The 18832-nt window shown below is 40.0% G+C and overlaps 1 protein-coding gene across 1 annotated transcript in view; it reads right to left on the reverse strand.

Moving 5' to 3' along the window:
* Window positions 1–4333: 4333 nt before the first annotated feature.
* ptprn2 (protein tyrosine phosphatase receptor type N2) overlaps window positions 4334–18832 on the reverse strand; it is a 128159-nt gene continuing 113660 nt past the window's right edge. The window contains exons 17-22 of the mRNA XM_084339797.1: window positions 17713–17832; window positions 15583–15749; window positions 12381–12434; window positions 11319–11383; window positions 8669–8742; window positions 4334–6513 (exon numbers count right to left, since the gene is read on the reverse strand). Of these exons, the coding sequence (XP_084195923.1) occupies window positions 6442–6513; window positions 8669–8742; window positions 11319–11383; window positions 12381–12434; window positions 15583–15749; window positions 17713–17832 (552 nt within the window). The 3' untranslated portion in view covers window positions 4334–6441. The remainder of the gene's footprint in view (window positions 6514–8668; window positions 8743–11318; window positions 11384–12380; window positions 12435–15582; window positions 15750–17712; window positions 17833–18832) is intronic.

The following is an 18832-nucleotide window of genomic DNA, read 5'->3' on the forward strand; positions in this document are numbered from 1 at the left end:
TATTTTTGTTGACTTGTCCACAATATTTTAAGTGGATATTTCACCCATGAGACTATTAGACCAAATGCTAATAACAGCATTTGACTGCAAGTCAACTGAAGTATATCTAATGCAGTGGTTACCAAACCTTTTATTCCCGGCGCCCTGTACCTCCACAGCCCCGTGAGACGGGCTCGAGGAGACGACTCCCTCCATGACTTCATGAAATTGTTTAAGAAAACTCCCAGGCCCATTATGAACACATCTATTGTAGTTGTTTATGCTCTTTTCCCTTTTTTCCCCTCATTATCGATGGTATTTACATATTATCACCTTTTATGGTGAGCTTGTTAGCATACAGTTGGCCATTTACACATCCAGCAGACACGGAGCAACATAAGCAGTCGATGGAAACTGTGTTTATGCCGACCTAACAAACGTAAGTCCAACACTCCTTTTTCTTTACTGTTTTTTAGAGCTTTTTTTTGCAGAAAACAGCTGGCAGCTCCACCTGGAAACTATCTGTTCGTTCATGTTGTGTCGGAAAAATAGAGAAAAAGCTCAAGTCGAGAAAACAACTCTGAAAGTCGCCGAGTTGATTTCACACGGCGCTGAAACATGCTGGACGAGAGTAAACGCTTGATGGTAAGAAACTTTCATCAAAGTCAAGTACTGCACCAAGTACTTGATGTACTGCATATCAAGTTTTGGCAGACATGTATTTTTAGGTTGTAACTGTTCTGAGCCAACTTCTGAACAACTTCTTTCTGGCGTCCACGTTGCCTCCGACACTCCGACATCAGAAGAACGACTTCCAAACTGGGGAAGTGGGACCACCCGAGGAACACGTGAACGCAGCATATGGTTATGAAACTAAATCAATGACCTGAAAGATGCTAAAAAATTAAAGCTCCAACCCATCGCGCTGATGGAAACTGCAGAGCCAGGTAATAATTGTGTGAAGTCATCGGTCCAAGCAACCGATTTATCATACGAGAAGTTACGCGACCTGTTGTTAATATACAATATTGATTAAAGCTTCTTCTGAAAGTGGATTTTAAATAAACATCAAGTATTGTTAAGTTGGTCCAGAGGTTTAGTATTTCTGCAAACCACTGATGTGTTCACATTAGATGTTTATGACCTGACTTTCACATTGGGATGTGGAGAGGAGAGACTGCTGCCGAGCCAGCGACCACAGTTCGAGTCCATTTCAACAACTGCAAGCTTGAAACCACTGGATTTTATTTGAGGAAGGACTGAAGGACAATTTCAAGCCGTGTTTGTGGCGACAAAAACAGGTATTTTAAGCCAAAAACATGATGTTTTTCCAACACTAACCAAATGTTTTTTATGCCTAAACCTAACCGGAGAACAAGCACAGGGTTCGTACATAATAAAATTGAAAACTGAACCAGAAGAAACAAGAACTGAATCCAGTCGGTGATTATAAATTCCCTGAAAACCAGCCTCGTACCATTTTGTAATCCTTTTTTGCATATTTATTATCTCATCTTCAAATATGTGAATGTGTTTTCTCTCTAATGAAAGACGGAGTTATCCGCAGAGAAACTCCTGGCTGGTCGGTTGCATTTCCTTTTTAGACTGCATGAATTTACAAGTGTGTCAGAAGAACTGAGAGCCAACAGTGATTACAATAAACCATAGAGAGATCATCAAAGAGTGGGCAGGAGCTGTAAGACTCGCTGAGGTCCATGGCTGAAAAGGCCCACTCGACGTTCTTGGCGGTGTGTGGAGGCCCCTCTGAGGAACCTTCACTGTGTGTCTTTTAATCTGCTTGTTTCAGGACTGAATGATTCATCGGCTTTGAGATGGCTTTACTTCAAAAAGATGTGTTTCCTCATTTCATGCATGTGACTTTTCACTTTTGTGTTCCTGCTGATTTTTACCGCTTTTTTCTTTTTTTTTGGTCGTAGAAATCCAGTCTCCACGATTGCCAGGCAGAGTTCGAGAGTATTTTCTGGTGGCACCAGGATTTCACAGGCATTTTCCCGCTTTACATTCATTTATAACCCTGTGATACACCAGCACTCCTCACCAGCAGTTAGATATGCTGAATTTTGACGGATCTCACTCCAAAGACTTATCCGAGCTTAGGCAGTAATTTAGAAATCCCTAAATTAAAAATCACTTTGAGTTAAACCAAGCATCCAAAGAGTCAATACACAGTATCTAATTTTGTGACTTTTGCGGCGCGCATTAATCCTCCCAAATGGGAGCTGACAGGATATCACATGGTATTGTAGCACACCAGATACCTCAGGAAGCAATTACCATGAATACATTTTCTAATAAACTTGTACCCATCAGATGATAAGCAATTAAACATGCGTAATTATGGTTTCCATACAGTAATTTCTAAGCTGATTAGGTTTGTGTGCTTTACAACCTGAATGGGAGAATATTAATAGGGCTTTGGTTTGGTGTTGCTGGTTAGCGGTGGCAGCTCATCAGCAAAATCATATGCAAATGAGGCCTCAGGAAGTGCATGAAGCCTCATTCCCGGCTATTAGGACTGTCAGGGGAGGGAGGGACACGTCAACGGGCAGCATGCACGTTAATGCGAGTCCACACGTGAAGCGCACACACAGCAGTGAAAGGTGGGAGATTATATAGTGTCTGTACACGCTATACATGCAGGATCCTCTTTATGTGTCGTGTGAGAATGGATTTACCTTCAGGTAGTGAAAGTTTTACTGCTGATCGATAATATCTGGTTGTATCAGCTGATATGTCAAGATATCAATGAGGATACTTATAAGCTGGATTAACAGCTTTATCAGTGGCTAATAAGCCTTTATAGATCAGTTATAAACCATTTATGAGACCAACATTTGGGTTGCCAGGTTGTGAAACACGCCTTTGGCTGGTGTTTATCCTCTTCAGCATCACCATGCTCTACTTGACACATCAATATTGATCATTAGTGAGGCCCATTCCTCGTTATTTACTAATACTAATACTGACTTCACGTTTGTAAAAGCAAGTGACATGCTGGAGGACAAACACATTATCACATTTTAATGGCTTGTAACTCGTCTGCAAAACATTTATATATAGATTATTAACAATTAATAGAGGCTTTTATACTTCATAAAGAAGAAAGTTATGTTTTCACCCGTGTTTGTTGGTTGGTTGGTTAGTTTGTCATGAGGATTACACAAAAACGACTCAATGAATTTCCATGAGACTTGGATGGAGGATGTGTCTCAGCCCAGAGAAGACCCCGTTAACTTTTGGTGTGGATCTAGATAAAGGGAAGGATCCAGGATTTTTTCCTCACTTTCTTTAACATTGCGAGCATTTTTCAGCATTTTTGCTTTAAAATGTAGTGAGAGTGCTACAGGGCTATCGAGTTTGATAGTGGATTATGCTTGATTGAGTGCCATTCTAGTTTAACCAGTGAATTTCTTATTACCCATGCCGTAAAAAAGTTAAGACAGACAGACAGACTACTCTACTTTACATGTGTGTTGGTGTGAGAAAATTGTACTTGAGTTAATGTACTTAGTTACACTCAATCACTAACATGTAACCAGGTACACTCTGCTGATTACCCAGGTAAAATTAAGTACGTTTAACCAAAAAGATGAGCGAGCAGCCCAACTCGCTGAGGAAGATCCTGACATGTGGTCGAGCGTTGACATTTCCAATCGTCGCTGAACTTCCTTACTTTAAGACGACGACTGTCACGATGGTATTTTGCAGGTATAAAACTGATTTTTGGTCATTTATTAACTGGAAAAATCCCTTTAATCATCACAAAACAACACGAAAAGGTTTGGAATAAATGCACATGCACACTAAGGCAGGTTTGATTATCAACAGAAAGTGACCTGTTTTTAAGCCATTTTTAAAAATAGGTCACAAACCTCTGCATAAAAAGTCACCGGCGAAACAATAAATCGAGCTGTGAGCTGAAACAATAATAAAACAAAGAAAAACAAAACTAAAATAAGCAATAACTCTCCAACACCAGTAAGTTAAAAGTTACATCCTTCAGTAAATATTGATAAAATTGGACTTTTGGAGCGACTGAGCCTCCCCCGCTGCTGCTGTAATATTGCGAGAGGACCTCGGTGGCTGTAATACATGACTGATTTCATTTTAAATCCCAGCCACTTTCTCCTCTGACAGAGCCGCTGAACCAAACATTTCATCTGTGCAAACCTGCGAGTCTCTCCCAGACACAAACCCTCAGGGAGCGTGATACATCTTTTCTTTGTGACTTTACTAAGGCTACCATTCAATCAAATGCCATTCGGCCTGTTTGTGCGCACGCGTGTGCGTGTGTGTGTGTGTCAGAAACAACATTAAACACCAGACAGCAAAGCAGTATAATCTGTTCGGATTTATTATCAACCTGAATGTTACTTTTCACACAAAATATATAGTTCTCATTGAGGCTCTCAGTATACATTTCATATAGCACTATGTAGGGATTCATAAAGTCATTCATCGTCTCTATAGAGGGAATAATCTGTCATGTTGCACAAAATATCACAATATACCAGAGATGGAGGGACGAACAAATTTAGCAACAATCCCGATATAAGTTCTGCTTAAATATATTGTTACTATCGATACATAGGAACTATCTCGGTGGGTTTATTTCTATTACATTTAATATTAACAGAGTTGTTCATGTAACAAAACAGATCGACGCAATGAGGAATTAAAAAACACCTGATATGTTGCAAAAATCATGACCTGTGAGGCTTTTTTAAGTACCAGAACATCTGCGGGTTTAATACAGGAGTGAGATGTCCGGACCCAAAATACAACAATACACACACAAACATACACACTTGAACATGTGATGCTGCCGAGTATATAGTGTTTGATTCAGATCACAGAGGAGAAGGAAACATGTGAGGGGGTTTTTATTTCCAAAACGCTATAATCTGTACAATATTGTGATTTTTTACAGGCAAGGACTTACTTTACTTTACATATTATCTCTTTTGTTTATTATCTATAAAAGTGCTATAGTTGAGAGCTGCAACAATTAGTCGGTTAATCGATCGGCAAAGAAATTAATTAATAGTTTGTGACGTTTGCGAGCGAAAACGTCAAATGTTGTCTGGTTAGCCTCTAAAATATGATAAAATGCTGTTTTTTCTTGTCAGATATTGATTTTTTTTTTACAGATTTGAGACTGTTTCAGATAAATAAGCAGATTGAAGACAATAAACTGGCAACCATTTTGATAGTCAATTCATCGTTTGTGTCATTTTTCAAGCAAAAACCAGAAATATTCACAGATTCTAGTTGTTTTTAGTTTTATTTTAAAGATTTTAGACTGTTAATCAGAAAAATAAGCAGACTGAGGACATTATTAGTATTTAATTGGCAACCAGTTTGTTATTCGATCAATCGTTTGCCATTTTTTAAGGAAAAATGCCAAAGATTCTTTGGTTCCAGCCTCTCAAATATGACAATTAGTTTTTTTTCAATGACTTTAGACTGTAATCATAAAATTTAAGGAGACTGAAGACAATCAACTGGCAACAATTTTGATATTCAATTAACCGCTTGCAATTTTTCAAACAAAAACCTTAAATATTTACTGATTCTAGCCACTCAAATATGACAGTTTCATGTTTTTTTGCTGATATATGACAGAAAATTGAATATTTTTAGGATTCAGGCTGCGAAAGCACACTGAAGAAATTTCTGTGGCCACCAAAAATTACATTTTTGCTAATAATGCCAAATATTTTCTGGTTCAAGCCTCTCAAATATGGAAATTTGATGTTTTTCTTTGTCACACATGCCCTAAAATGTTAATATTAATCAGAAAAAAGGCAGATTATGGCCTCTAAGCATTTAATTTTGTACTTTATTTGGCGTTTCACACTACATAATCAGCGTATTAATCAATAATGAAAACAATCCTTAGTTGCAGCCCTACTATAGTTTGTTTTAAACTCATTATTTAAAGCATCTGTATCAGTTTTTTCAACGGCAGATAGCTAATTTTGGAACAAAAACCTTCACTTGACATCACGTAAACAGCTCTTCAGTGGCACTAAAACGGTATGTTCAGGAACAACATCACAGTTATAGAGGACCAGGGTTCATATCGACAAAAAAGTCTCACAGTAGGAGGGCTGATCTGAGGTCTCACAACAGATCAGATCAGATCCCGCTGGTCCGCTCTCTCTCCCGAATCGCTTAAAAAAAACAAAAAAACGACACAGATCCCAGATCAACAGTCGTACTCTGAGGCGAGCTCTTTGCGAATATGGATCCAGGTCAGATATCTGGCACGACATTCATAAGTATACAGTATATATAGAGGTGAAGAGGAGGCAGAGACAGGAGAAGAGAAACAGAGCGAGGAGAGGGAAGGGCAGAGAGAGATGTCAGTCTTGAGTGGGCAGAGGAAACCGGTGCTCAGCGAGCGAGGAGAAGAAGAAGGTGGGGGATGCGGTGCCTTCACTGAGGAAGCGCTTTCAGGATGGCGTTCACCTCCTCTGCCACGGCTGTCAGCGCAAACTCAAACTGCTCCTGAGGAGGAGGAGGAGGAGGTGGTGGAAGAGGCACAGATGCAGGGAGAGAAGGAAGGGAAGGGAAGTTTTAGTGTGTAACAGCTCAGGAAAAGCATTTCAGAATGATTGGCAGCTGACCCTACGCTGGATGTGCCTGACCACAGACTGGAGGTGAAGGTGAACCACTCTCTGAGTGCACGAGCACCCGGCACCGCCATCGATCCGGCCAGGTGTGTCTTAAAATAAAGCTTTTGAGTCAAGCTGTCTCTCAGCTCTGTGTGTGTGCGTATGTTTGTGAATCCGACTCATAGTTTTCCCAGAGGAGCACAAAAGGGGCTGATTGATGTTTGCCCCATGGACCTGGTGATTTTTATATTCCTCTCCTCTCCCCAGGCTGCAGGCCACGGGGTCCTCTCACAGAGAAAAAAGTACGTAGGAGTTTGGAGGGAGCAGCCTTTAGATGTGTCAACACATAGGCTGCCATAGTCTGGCCTGAGGATAGGCTAAATCAATACAGAGGAGTCACTGGTGGCTGTGCCGCTCCCTTTGCAGTGGAGATTATGTGGAGTGATTAGGTTTCTATTTTTATTTGTTCTGGTGTTGTGAGCGGGTCGAAAATATGTAAGCACAGCCATCTGTGTCTTCATCGCAGTGTATCTAATCCCAAAGTTCTGGGTTAAAAAAGACACTTTTCAAAGCAGGTATTGAATGAGCTGTGCTGTTCACGTTTACACCACTGGGGGGAGATCAATCTCTGCTCGACAGACGAGAGACGGACGCTCGAGTGAGAAATAAAAACCGGTCACACATGCTGTAATTACTGCATGTTGATGTCTGTCAAAAGGAGTAACTAGAAAAAGAAGAGAAATAAACGTTCTCTCCAAAAATATAAAGTGGCAACATCAGGAAGAAAAAAAAGATAATTGGTTGTCCAATCCTTGAAACCCTAACTCTAAATTTCATACCTCATTACGGTCTAATTTCTGTGCAGACCCAGCATGGAGCCACAAAGTGGAATCAACAATACTCCCAATATAATTTCACTTAGACTTGTCAGAAAAAGAAGAAGAGAGAGTGTTTGGAAAGCTTTTCAGCGCTGAACAGAGCAGCATTAATGAAGCATCGAGGAACACTGGAGTCTGTTAGCAAGCAGCGTCCATAAATATTATCACCCACTGCTGCATGAGGTTTATTATTGTTATTGTTATTGTTATTATTATTCCTTCCAATTACAAGGGAGAGGAAAAAGAGACATCCTACCTTTTATTTGCCTTAGTGAATGACACACACTGAACTATTTCCTGTTGTGATATTAACTTGTGAGACTAAAGAATTGTATCAAATCTACAGTTCAGGTCAGGTAAAGTGTATAAAGATGAACAAGAAATAAAAGGCAAAGACAATTTTCAACATGATATGTGGTATTTGATGTACTTTTTCATTTTTTGAGCAAATATACCAAATATTAGCTTGTCCCAGCTTCTCAAATGTAAGGATTTGCAGCTTTTATGGGTTAAATGTCATTATTATTAATTTTTTAAAAATATTTTTTTATTTATTTATGCCTAAACAAACTAAATAATCAAACTCTCTTCCTTTTCATGACTGAATAAACTGAATAAACAAACTGACCTTGAAGAACAACACAATTTCACACCGTTTTACTTGGTTTATATGTGGCGGACCCTGCCACCTTTCTAGCTTCAAACAGTGTTCTGGGTACCTTATTTTCTTCTGAGAACAGCTTGCTCATTTGGATATGTAAAAAGATAAATATTTCTGAGTTTGTATTTTTACCTTATTGCTATTGTAAATATTAAAAGTATGAGTTTAACAGTCCAGGATTTAAAAAAGTATGTTTATAATGTTTGTTTCAGTGACAGGATCTTAAAATGCCTCAGTGTCACAAATGATTCCTGTAACAGAAGATCTTGGTCAGCCTCTCTGTGTCTTGTGATAAATGTGGAACAGTGAGTTATTATCTTCCGAGACAATGTTTTTCTAATCCTGAAGCAGTTATCAATTACCACATCATTTCCCTCGATCCTATGCACATGAAGAAGACAATCGTCTGTTTGAATGACTGCAACCCCTCCTCCCTCCCTCCCTCCCTGCTCCCCTTGCCTCCTCCTCCTCCCCCCCACCTCTCTAACTCAAAGCCGGGGGAACCTTACCTTTGTCTGGACCATGCCAGCTCTCTGGTCTCTCAAGTGCTCCAGGGTAGCGGCAATATCAATCTCTTTAGCACCTGCAACAGACCGAAAATTGGACTGAGTTCAAAGCAGCGGAGTAATCCAGCTCACATCTGTCAATCTCTCTTTATACTGGGCTCCCTTTGGAACAGCGCAGCGATTGAAAATTATTACATTCATCCCTCGAAAGACTTGGACGAGAGCCACAGACTGTTTCTCGATAAAATATGCAAGAGGATATTTTCGGGGGTCTGGGAAATGTGCAATAATGCATTCAAAAACGCTAAGCGCTGGCTTCTCTCTGAGAATCTTGTTCAAAAATTGGTTTAGATTATGTCCAACTATAAAGTCTGCGGAGAGCTTTTTGATACAACAATATCCGAGCGTGTGTGCATGTGTGTGTGCGAACCAACAAACTCTAATTAAAATGATTTATAGCCGTTGCAGCAGCCATACTGATGATTAACCTATGCAACAGTTGCTCGCCTTCAACAGTGATCAGCTGCCGTTGAGTTAAATCTGTTTTGGCTTGGAGAGTGTGTGATGTTAATCTGGAAATCTTATTCTGCTTTCAGATTTATGGATTTCAAGCAGCTCATTTGAGATGGAGGGAGAAAACCAGGGAGCCCCTGAACCTCAAGATGTTTTTTTCTTAAAAGTGAGGCAGAGAAAGGACGCAAAAAAAGAGATGGAGCGAGGGCGAAAATGTATGTAAGAGTGTGGGTGAGAGAGAGTGAAAAAGGGGGATTTAATGCAGCTGGACTTAGTACTCAAAGTACTCTAGTGCTCCGACAAGACTTTCATGTCTCAGAAGGGCTGGATTCCAAAGTAAAGCTGAAGAGAGGCTCTTCTAGCAAAAGAAGAAGAAGAAAAAAAGCTTTGGAGAGTGAGATTATGTTCATTTTATAAGTTCGATTCTGGAGCAGGAAACAAAAGGTTAAAAAGAGACCGGGTGGCACCTTTCATCACCGCGGACAACGGCGCATTCGTCACTGAGCTGAACCACATGAACTCCATCAGGACGGGTCAGCCTTATTACTGTTTTACAGACAGTGAAGGGAAGGTCTGCTCTAACGTGGTCTGACGGGACAGGATCACAGGAGGAGGGCATGCAGGGAGCGAGAGTAAAGGGTAGAGGGTCAAAGGGCGGAGGGCGGAGGGCAGGCCGAGCTATGGGGTGCTTTAAAGGCAGCCTTTGGAAGAATGCAACAATAGATGGCTGCATCCAAATGTGCTCGCATGTAAAACTGGGAAAAGTTAAAGATCCGCTGCACAACGTGTGTCTGACACAGTTTAAAGTATAATTACCACTTTAAAATCCTTTAAATGGCAGCTCCCTAATTAAAAATTACAGAATTTATGAACTAGGGCTGCACAATACATCGTTCAGTGTCGACTTGGGAATGTGCGCATGTGCAAAAGTCACGTTGCAGGATGTGCGATGTCATGTCAGGGAAATTAACTCTTTTTTCGCTGCTTGATACAAAAGTCTCCATAACTGATCTACAAGAGAAATCTGTCTGATAAGTCACAATTTAGACCAATTAAAGGTTAATCTAATACTTCGGAGTTTGTCGCCGCGAACAGTGAACCACCAATCAATCATTCTTGATCAATTTCTCAAAAAAACAATGATTAATTATTTCCAAATGGAGCTATTCGGGTTATCTGGAGGAAATTACTATATTTTGTCATATCGCAATATATCTTCTGTAAAGTCCATTCTCAGGTTTTCACATCACACCGGGTTCGGCTTTCCAAACAATTTGTGATGTCACAAATCATTCTTGTAGCTCCGCCTCCTAAAATCTTTACACTTTTAGCAGATGAATGTGAAAACAGCCTTCTAGTGTCAAACTGTGCTCATACATGATTTCTACACACATTCAACTGTAGGAACAAGAAGAAAAACAGATTTTTTACCAGAGGGGGAGTTTAAATTTTATGCTAGTTATTTTTTAATCCTGCTTACAACTCTTCAACTAAGAGTGTACCCTACAATTCAGAAACAAATCCACCTTCAAACTATTTCGGTTTTGCATGGAATGAAACACCCACAAAGACCCTGTTCAGGTAGCTTTTCCTGCCCAGTTGTTTTATATCTATTTGGATAATACATTCTCCAGACTGGGCAACAGATTTAAAACATCCTGGCGCTTTCAGGCAGTTTAGTTGACATGTGTGAATCACCGATCATATGTGGAAAAAACAGGATACGGTTTAAAGGGTAAAAATTGTCCTATAATAATAAAATAAAAGCAATTGTTCCCATTAAATATTAAATATTGATTCAAACCATTGGAGCAACATTTCCAAATTCTGATTTTCAACGTATTTCACCTTTAAACATTTCATTTCCATGCATGCGCCATCTAAATTCATGTCGCAGTTGTGCTGCGGGTCAATATGGCGTGACGGCAGCTTAAATAGATAATTACTAATGTGGGCGCAGGTTTCTTTTTTTCATTTTCCCTCTCTCTGTTTTCTCTTTGTTCCACTCCCTCCACTCCTTCCAGCTCCCTCCGTGTCTGCCTCTCCAGGCCTCAGAAAAAGTCACCCTCTAATGCATCCCCAAGACCCTCTGAGGAGAATGAGAGGCTTTAGCGTTGCCAGGGAAGCCATTGATCGTTACCTTTAGCCATCCTATTGAGGACCATGTCAATCAGAATGTAAGTCCCACTCCTGCCAGCTCCATCACTGCAGAGAGTCGTGGAGAGAGAGAGAAAGAGAGAGAGATGGAGATCATTAAGGTGGCAGAGTGATGCTTTAATCTCAAGAGTGTTTCTCTTATAAGGAAACAAATTGCTCATTTACATCTGCATCTGCTGAAAGAATGTGCAGTAAACACAGATCAGTCCATGCATACAGATACACACCTGCTTAAAATAAAGATAAAACAGAATACTTAAATTGGAAAAATCAATAATAATCTTATAAAAAATACCTGATAGCTTTTGAATATTTGATGTTCCAATAAATGTGACTATGTTAAACCTTTGCACACGAGTGCATGTGTGGTCTTGAGACTTGCTCGGCTATTGGGGAGAGGGGAATGGTTTCTGAGGCACACTGGGGACAAAGGCTTTTAAATGAATGCACCTCAGGAGCAGAGGAGAGGTTGAGAGGCCAGGGGCGGTTCGAGAACAGCTTTTGGAGAGCCTTGCTTTTCCATTACTCCAGAGATAGTCTTATGAAAAGCCTCCCTTTGTGCCCGCCGGCCATTCAACGGCTCTGCATGTTAATTGCAAACAAGGCGTGCACATCTCTCTAATAAAGGCAAGGCCAATAAAACAGGAGTGCAGGCCTGAGCACCACTGCTTCATTAATCCACTGCTAGACACTCAGTCCGTACAGCTCCCTCAGAGGGAGAGCGAGGCTGCCTGGCCCCACGCATGACTTAACAGGATGTGACTATTAAAAGTGGCCAGACAGATACCTGTGTGTTTAATACAAACCAATCAAGGCCAGTTAACTAACTCGACAAAATGGGAAATGGGAGAGTCTCTGGCATTTCCATACAGGCACAGCCAGTGGAATAAACAGCAGCTCCACTGGACCCGGGTTGAGTAAATGGACTGAGCAAGGGTTTAAAATAAACAGCCTCTCCCCTCCAACACACAGGCCACCATAAACAATCACTATCCCTATTCAGCAGGGTCAGCCACTGTCACAAGGTTCAAACTGTTATACTTGCCTGCAGTGAACGATTATCGGGCAAGATCGACCCCGGTAGCACTTGTTAACCTTTCTGCAATAAAAAAAAAAAGAGAAAATAGGATGTTATTGCGAGCTTGACTGCAGTTGTCTTGATGCATTTCTGCTGAATAACAACGGTGATAGTGAAAGACTTCTTCGCTGTGGTCAGGATGATATTAGGAGACGCACCCTCCTGTCAATCAATCACGTTAAATTGAGGAAGCACCACCTAAATAAACCAAACAGCATTATTGTGACATGTGGGGCTGGTGGATGTGGTGGTGTGATGCTGTGATTGCCGACCCGCCGACGCATTAACCCCGGCCAATTATGAATGTTACACACCACAGGCACGGTGAAGGCCAACAAGCCTTTTCACACCTCGCCGTTGCCATGGAAACTGACTACACCGAGAGTGTCTTTTTTCCCATTTTCACCCTCGTTTTTCACCTTTCAACGTGGAAATTAAATGTCAGAATATCTCACCGTTCGCCTTGTCTATTTAGTGTTCTTTGCTACTGATCAAAATCACTAATTATTATCAATTAATGATGTAAATACAATAATAAATATGACGTAAAGCACACTGCAAGGACATTCTATGATGTAGTACTACATAGTACTTCTACTACTACTATAGTGACAGTAACAATAAGGAGTTGTAGCTTATAATATTACTAAATATACTGAATCCATCATATTTATAACACTTTCTATGAAGCCCTGTCTATAATGCACTAAAACAGATAATGAACATACTTACAATGCATTATAATGATTATAAACATACTTATAATGATTTATAACAGATTAGCAACACATTTACAATGCATTATACAGTAACAGATTATTTACATACTTAAAATGATTTATAACAATTATGAATATACTTACAATGCATTTTAAGAGCTTATTAACATACTTAAAATGCATTATAACATCATTACTATCATTGCATCATTTAAAGTCACAGTTATGAGGCCTCACAATCATTTACAACAATAATCATCACTTATTATGATGCTGATTTCTATGATGCATTAAAAACATACGTACTTTTAATGTGTTATAGTGTGAGTATAGTTAGTTAGTTAGTTGCTTATAACAATATCACACTATGAAGCATTTTCTAATGACTTCTGAGGTCACTCACCAGTATTGCAGGGATCACAGTGATCCTTATAGTTGTAATACATTATAATCATTTCACAATGCATTATAATCAGTATCAATGTGATCATGAGTTACTGTAAGTGGCCATTTGGTGCTTTAAGTATTGAAATCCATGTTGTAGGCAGATGTAATACATCACAAGTGGGTTATAAGTCACTGTGAGTGGTCACTGTTTGCTGCAAGTAAAGTAAAAAAAGACAAAAATCAGAGGAATCCATTTAACTCGCACGTTATAATGCATTATAGACATGGGCTTCATAGAAAGTGTGACCGAATGTTTTATATTGACTCTACGTATTATTTCTGATATGCATTTCCATTTTTATGTACTTGGACCTTCAGAACAATAACTGAAATGAAAAGATGTGCTCTATTTGATGTCAGTTTGAGTTATGAGGTTTCTTTTTGCCACAATAACGGTCTACAGTGACTGAAGCTTGGCTTCATCACCTGAATACATGCAGTGGAGAAAACCACATTTAAAAACATGATAAAACTACTGATGTTTTAAGTCTACCATTGCTTAATTTGCAGGAGGAATGTTTTCTTTTTGATATTTTTTGTGTATTTTGCTGTCATTTTCTGTTTTTACATCAACTTACGTGATATTAAATTTACATTTTATGTAAATATATGCAGCGTTTCCTCTGTAACTGTTTTGTAGAAGTGGTGGCGGGGGTACATTTTGGTATTTGTTCCCTGTACGTGTGATTTTAGCACTTTCGTTTATATTTAGTTATTTGATCATGGTTAAAGGGCACTAAGCCTAATGCTTGTTTGTGTTTTTCTTTTGTTTAATTATCTAAATCATAATATTCAATTTCCCATTTTATCTAGCTGTGGTGGTCACGTTCTCACTGTGGTGGTCCACCACTCCTGAACGAATGTAGAGGAGACACTGATGTCATAAAGCCAGCATATGTCCTTGGTTAAAGAGCATACAGAGGAGTTTGAAGTTCCCATGCAAGCCAGAGGAAGGAGCGGTGAGAGGAGGAGAGGGGAGACAGAGAGTCAGGAGTGAGAGAAAGACAGTTTGTGCACAGGCCTGGCTGAGGAGACACAGTTTCCAATGATCACTTTTGTGACTATGCAACTGGGCTCATATTACTAGCTGCAACATCACAAAAATGACACTGGCAACCGCAAAATACCGAGTTGGCCGAAACCGTGAAAACCGTGAGTGTGCAGTACATCGTGTGGATCTGAGACCTCTGAACAATCAGAGAGCTTTAGATTCCCAATAACCTACAGCAGCAATAATGGGGTCACTTCAAGGCAATCTAGTTGTTCTTAACAGCAAAAAAAAAAACACAGCTCAAACCTGCACACTGACATCATAAATAAATAGGACTGACTGCAAGCTGCACCCAGTTTAATTTGAAAAAAGAAAAAAACAGCAGCGACTCTGTCAGGAAAGGATGACATGATAACACTGCACATCCTCCTTTTTTTCCCTCTCTCTCTCATCTGCATTACAAACCAGAGGGACAGACTTCCATCCACAAATCAGATGCATCTATTCTCATTTGGAGGGCTTTTCCTATCCCTCTGGGTTCTCCCAGAGGAGCTATTGCTGCTCTTCTGCCAGAACACATTATATGGAGAACAGAGTGAGGTTATTCAGTCACTAGCTTTCCCCCTCTCCCGTGTTTTTAGTGAGACAGCTCTCATTTAATTGGGTGTTTGAATTAGGTAGTTTTTTTTTTTTTTTTTTTTTCCTTTTCTTTTCTTCCCAAGCCAAGCCAGGCAGTGCGGGGCTGTTAATTTGCTGCATCACATGTGCTGGAGGGAGGTGAGGGAAACAGGCCCAGGATGAAAGGGATAGTAGAGAAACACAGTCCTTATTAGAACAACCGTTCTCTAGGACACCAAAAGACGGAGGGGCAAAAGGGAGATGGACCAGAGAGGCGCTGACAGAATACAGAGTATAAGGGAAGATGATTAAGAACAAGCTCAGGATAAAGGCTGGTTGTAAAGGTGCCTGAGCTCCAGCGTCTGAGGCCAACCTGCAGGATCCGTCACTCTACCTGCGGAAGTCTAACAGGGTCCTCGCCGAGTTGGGGATGCCGCGGTCCATCCAAGACAGGAAGTGGAACTGGGTGACGGTGCGGGTCTCGTTGGTCTGCAGGTTCTTCAGGTAGAAGCTGCGCACCAGGAAGTCCTCGCACCAGATGTGCTCCGACACCAAGTTGACCTACATATAGAAGAAGATGGCATTCGGTTCATTAATGGCAACAATCGTAACTATGTTACAAAGTATGTTGTAAGAGTACTCAGATTACTGAGTATCGTAACTCATTAGTTTTGCCATATAACTAATCAGTTATTTACGTTTTAAGCAAGCCGCTACTTAAACTGACTCGTTTCATTTTGCCAATTCAACAGTCGCTGCTCAGTGCGAAGCTGAGAGGCAGAGACAGGCAGTGAGTTAATTACGGGTTTATTTCGACTGAACCAGCCGGCGATTGTTGGAACAGTGAAATAACAAACCAACCACAGTTTTTATGATTTTTATTTTGTTTCTGTTGAGTCTGAATAAAGTCTTTTATGAGCTAACAAGGCAATTTGGCCAGTCTTTGTTTGGTGAAACTTGAAAGAAACTTCAATTCAGAAGATGTACGGTTGCATTTTTCAGTTTAATAAGGAAAGTAGATGTGAGACTATATTTGTCTTCTTTATATCTTATTTTTCTTTATATTATCTTTAGCTGAGACTAAATCGCAAAGTACTCAAGAACAAGTTCCTTTTCTAAGTAGGCAACAGTTGAACATAAGTTGCTTTTTAATGGCAGTAATCTTGTAATATACAGTAGCAAGTTACTTTAAAAAGTAACAGTACACAACACTGTTGAAAACCATTCAACAATCTGCAATCCCGAGGAAGCTTCAGCACCAAATGTTTTAAATGGCTGGTTCACCAACATTACTAAATAACATGTTTTAGTTAGTTTGCGTACCCGTAGCTAAATAATTATTTCAGTTTCATTCAGTTCACAAACAAACAAGTGTTTTTGTTCAGAAAGAAACTTTGAGGATCAATGTGAACATTTGCTCTTGCAGTTTTTAGTTTTAGTTTTTTAGTTTACATTCAAGCTATGGAGTCTTTAAAACAAACACTGTCATTACAATTAGTTCATTTGTTTAGAAATGACACAGTAATCAAAGATAAAAAAAACTGTTCTTTTCAGAGTTTCTTCTTTTTTTTATCACAGGTAACCTCTGTTTGGTGAAATGAGGTGTAATTACTTTAGATACCAACGAATGTGAGAACAATGTGTTCATTATGAGTCTTCATGCTACAGCTACACAAAGGACTGAGGCATTGTTGTTATGAGCAGTTAAATAGATGATAATGATACACTCAGCTGGGACTATAGGGTACAACTGTACAATATAATGCTAATCCATTAGTCGACAAAGATAATAAAGTTCAGTCTTGATCGACGCTGTGAGAGAGCTATCTCCGGCAGATCTGTCGTTCTGGGTCGCATTAAATGGTATAACTGTACCTAATAAAGTGTGTAGGCTTTTATACAAACTTTTTAGGGTCTACTTCTCAGACTCCTCAACCTGACTGGCCATTTTAAACTGCAGGGTTCTTACTGGTGCTGGAAAATTCTTGAAAACGCTTGAACGTATCGTTTAAACGAGTGGTATCGGAAAAGTATCACAGTATGGATACTTTTGAGAATCGACTCTGGTCAGAAGCATCAATAAAGTATTAAGATGTTCCTCAGTTAAAGATTTCCTTTTTAAGAGTCAAACTAAAGGTTCAGAGATATTAGTCTCTGAGATTTCTACCAACACCCAGCTCAAATTAGCAGTGAATGAATTCTGTTTGTGCTGCTCAAAGTATGAGCTACATTTGTAAAAATCAGCGTCCTTCCTACTCGACATCTTTCACAGGGAATATTTTACTTGCATTGAAAACTGCTTACAGAGAAGTCTGTAAATTATAGACAGTGTTTTCTGGAGAGACATGTCGCTGTTGAATTTTTTAAACGTCATTTTGCAGACGCTGTGAGCACCACAAACAAAATTCATCGTGAAGACAGAAATCTCATAACTACAGTGCACAAAACCTAAACTATCTGCACGTCTAGACGTACTGGAGGAAGGAAATGAATTTTACTTTGTGACTTCTTTTAGCTAACATACCTCGTAGATGTGGTAGACATCGGATCCTTCGTCGGGCCAGTAGTGATGACACTGCTTCACCCCGTTTTCAGAGAGGGGGGTCAGCATGACGATGACGACGCAGCCACTCTCCCACACCATCTACACACCACAGGGGCGACGTCAGACATCCCTCAGACAACAACCCTTTAACACTCATCTGTGTGCTATTACAACAGCGCCAACATGTAGCTGAACTGTGCCGCTAGGAGCAGCAAATTACACATTGGCATCACATGGCAGCTTTGTATTAGGGGGGGAATTGATTTGTTTTTCTTGGTCCAGGAAGTATGAATAAATGTCACCCCTTGGCACGTGACAAGTGATAAATGTTGGGTGGAGCAGCGGGAGGCTACGTCACATGTCGCCCCCTCTCAGTCGTCTGAGCGGGGCTCGTAACATCTACTGAGCTGCTGCTCCATTTCATCTTATCACAATCTAATGTGTCCTTGGTAAAAAAATAAAAATATAGGCCCATGGCAGCCATTAGGAAAATGAGGAGGAAATGCGGCTTTTATGATTGCTATAAAAACACAATGGCCTTGACTATACACTAATCACAAGCTTCTGTGATCCAGCCCAGTGGACACATTACACGCCAACTGTGCCAACTGCGCCAAGATGTGATGAGATTAGGCAAGGTGATAATGTGAGAGAACATTATCCATTTAGTCTTGTAAGATTTGGCAAATATTTGTAGGTAGTGAGGAACGAGTGCATTCCTCTTTTACATCTCGTAAAGAGCTCATCAGTGTTTTTTTAAAAAGGGACACTATGGAGTTTTGGAGAACATATTCAAACTCAGATTTTTAATATTTACACTACTAATGAGGTAATAATATATTAACTGAAGGAGGTAACTTGAAGCTAGAAAGGTGGCAGGGTCCATCACATATAAACAAAGTGAAACAGTTCAAGCATGAAATTCAGTCAATGAAGATTTTTGTCTTCTGATTAAAAATTCTTCCCCATAACTACATACTCCACCTAATACACATCATTTGTGCAGAAGAAGAGGGCAGGATATACAAAAAAACAACCTACAGTAAGTTGCTGCTCTGTGAACTCTGAGTGGCTTTTCTTGAAACCAGATGGTGACAAT

This window comes from Pagrus pagrus (genome assembly GCF_965226575.1).
Source record: "Pagrus pagrus genome assembly, chromosome: 20".
Taxonomy (NCBI): domain Eukaryota; kingdom Metazoa; phylum Chordata; class Actinopteri; order Spariformes; family Sparidae; genus Pagrus; species Pagrus pagrus.